A 1,973-nucleotide genomic window follows, 5' to 3' on the forward strand; every position below is an offset into this window, starting at 1 on the left:
CGGGCTCCCCCTTCCCATTGGCAGGGAGGGGCTACCCCCTTCAAACTGGTAGGGCGGGGCTTCCCCCTTCCCACCGGCAAGGTAGGGCTCCCACCTTTCCACTGGCTGGGCGGGACTACCCATTTCCCGCTGGAAGGGCGGGGCTCTCCCCTTCCTACTGACCTTGTGGGGCTCCCCCCCTTCCTGCTGGCACAGCGGGGCTACCCCCTTCCCGCTGGCAGGGTGGGGCTCCCCCCTTCCAGCTGGCAGGGCGTGCTACCCATTTCCCGTTGGGAGGGCGGGGCTCCCCCTTCCTGCTGGTAGGGCAGGGCTCACCTCTTCCCGCTGGCAGGGCGAGCTACCCACTTCCCGCTGGAAGGATGGTGCTCCTCGCTTCTCGCTGGCAGGGCAGGCCTCCACCCCCTTCCCGCTGGCCGGGCGAGCTCCCCCCTTTCTGCAGGAAGGACGGGGCTCCCCGCTTCTAGCTGGCAGGACGGGGCTCCACTCCTCCTGCTGGCAGGGCGGGGGTACCCCCTTCCCACTGGCGGGGCAAGGCTCCCCCCTTCCCGCTGGCAGGGCGGGGCTCCCCCCTTTCCGTTGGAATGGCGGGGCTCCTGCATTCCCGCTGGCTGAGCAGGCCTCCCCCCTTCCTGCTGGCTGGGCGGGCCTCCCCCCTTCCTGCTGGCTGGGTGGGCTTCCCTCCTTCCCGCTGGCTGAGCGGGCCTCACCCCTTCCCGATGGCTTGAAGGGCCTAACCCCTTCCCGCTGGCTGGGCGGGTATCCCCCCTTCCCGCTGGCAGGGCGGGGCTCCCCCTTTCTCGCTGGCTGGGCGAGCCTCGCCCTTCCCGCTGGCAGGGCGGGGCTCCCCCCTTCCCGCTGGCAGGGCGGGGCTCCCCCTTTCCCGCTGGCAGCGCGGGTCTCCCCTCTCCCGCTGCCAGGGCAGGTCTCCCCCCTTCCCACTGGCTGGGCGGGCCTCCCCCCTTCCCGCTGGCAGGGCGGGGCTCGGCCATTCCCACTGGCCGGGCAGGGCTTTCCCCTTCCCACTAGTAGGGTGGAGCTTCCCCCTTCCCACTGGCAGGGTGGGGCTCCCCCCTTCCTGCTGGCAGGGCGGGGTTACCCCCTTCCTGCTGGTAGGGCAGGGCCTCCTTCTTCCCACTGAAAGGGTGGAAGGGAGGGGCTCCCCCCTTTCTGCTGGCAGGGCGGGGCTCTCCCTATTCTGCTGGCAGGGCGAGGCTCCCCCCTTCCTGCTGGCAGGGCGAGGCTCCCCCCTTCCTGCTGGCATGGTGGGGCTCCCCCCTTTTTGCTGGCAGGGCTAGGCTCCACCCTTACCGCTGGCAGGGCGGGGCTCCCTCCTTCATGCTGGAAGGGTGGAGGGGAGGGGCTCCCCCCTTTCTGCTGGCAGGTCTGGGCTCTCCCCTGTCCGGTGGCAGGGCGAGGCTCCCCCTTTCCTCCTAGCAGGGCGGGGTTACCCTCTTCCTGCTGGTAGGGCGGGGCTCCTCCCTTCCCGCTGGCAGGTCGGGGTCACCCCTTCCAGCTGGCAGTGCGAGGCCCCTCTTCCCGCTGGCAGGGCGGGACCCACTTCCCACTGGCAGGGCGGGCTCCCCCTTCCCGCTGGCAGGTCGGGGCTCCCCACCTTTCCGCTGGCAGGGCGGGGCTACCCCTTCTTGCTGGAAGGGCAGGGCTTCCCGTTAAACATCTAAAAAATTCTGTAATTGTATATATATATATATATATATATATATATATATATATATATATATATATATATATATATATATACCTGTATATATATATATATATATATATATATATATATATATATATATATATATATATATATATATATATATATATATATATATATATATATATATATATATATATATTATATCGATGGAGAAAGCTGATCAGGAACATCGACCCCACATAGAAGTGGGAAAATATGTAGACAAAGAAGAAGATATATATATTATATATACACATAGATATATATG

The 1,973-nt window shown here is 62.5% G+C and overlaps 1 protein-coding gene across 1 annotated transcript; it reads right to left on the reverse strand.

Moving 5' to 3' along the window:
* Positions 1-311: 311 nt before the first annotated feature.
* Positions 312-989, reverse strand: LOC137649396 (circumsporozoite protein-like). Its single transcript, XM_068382382.1, has one exon. The coding sequence runs from the start codon at positions 987-989 to the stop codon at positions 312-314; it is 678 nt and encodes a 225-aa protein (XP_068238483.1).
* Between the last annotated feature and the right edge of the window lie 984 nt (positions 990-1,973).

Source organism: Palaemon carinicauda, chromosome 11 (assembly GCF_036898095.1).
Source record: "Palaemon carinicauda isolate YSFRI2023 chromosome 11, ASM3689809v2, whole genome shotgun sequence".
Classification (NCBI taxonomy): domain Eukaryota; kingdom Metazoa; phylum Arthropoda; class Malacostraca; order Decapoda; family Palaemonidae; genus Palaemon; species Palaemon carinicauda.

Excerpts from the sequence above, each read along its gene's own strand:
- LOC137649396 (XM_068382382.1), bottom strand. The coding sequence starts at position 989 with ATGGCCGAGCCCCGCCCTGCCAGCGGGAAGGGGGGAGGCCCGCCCAGC.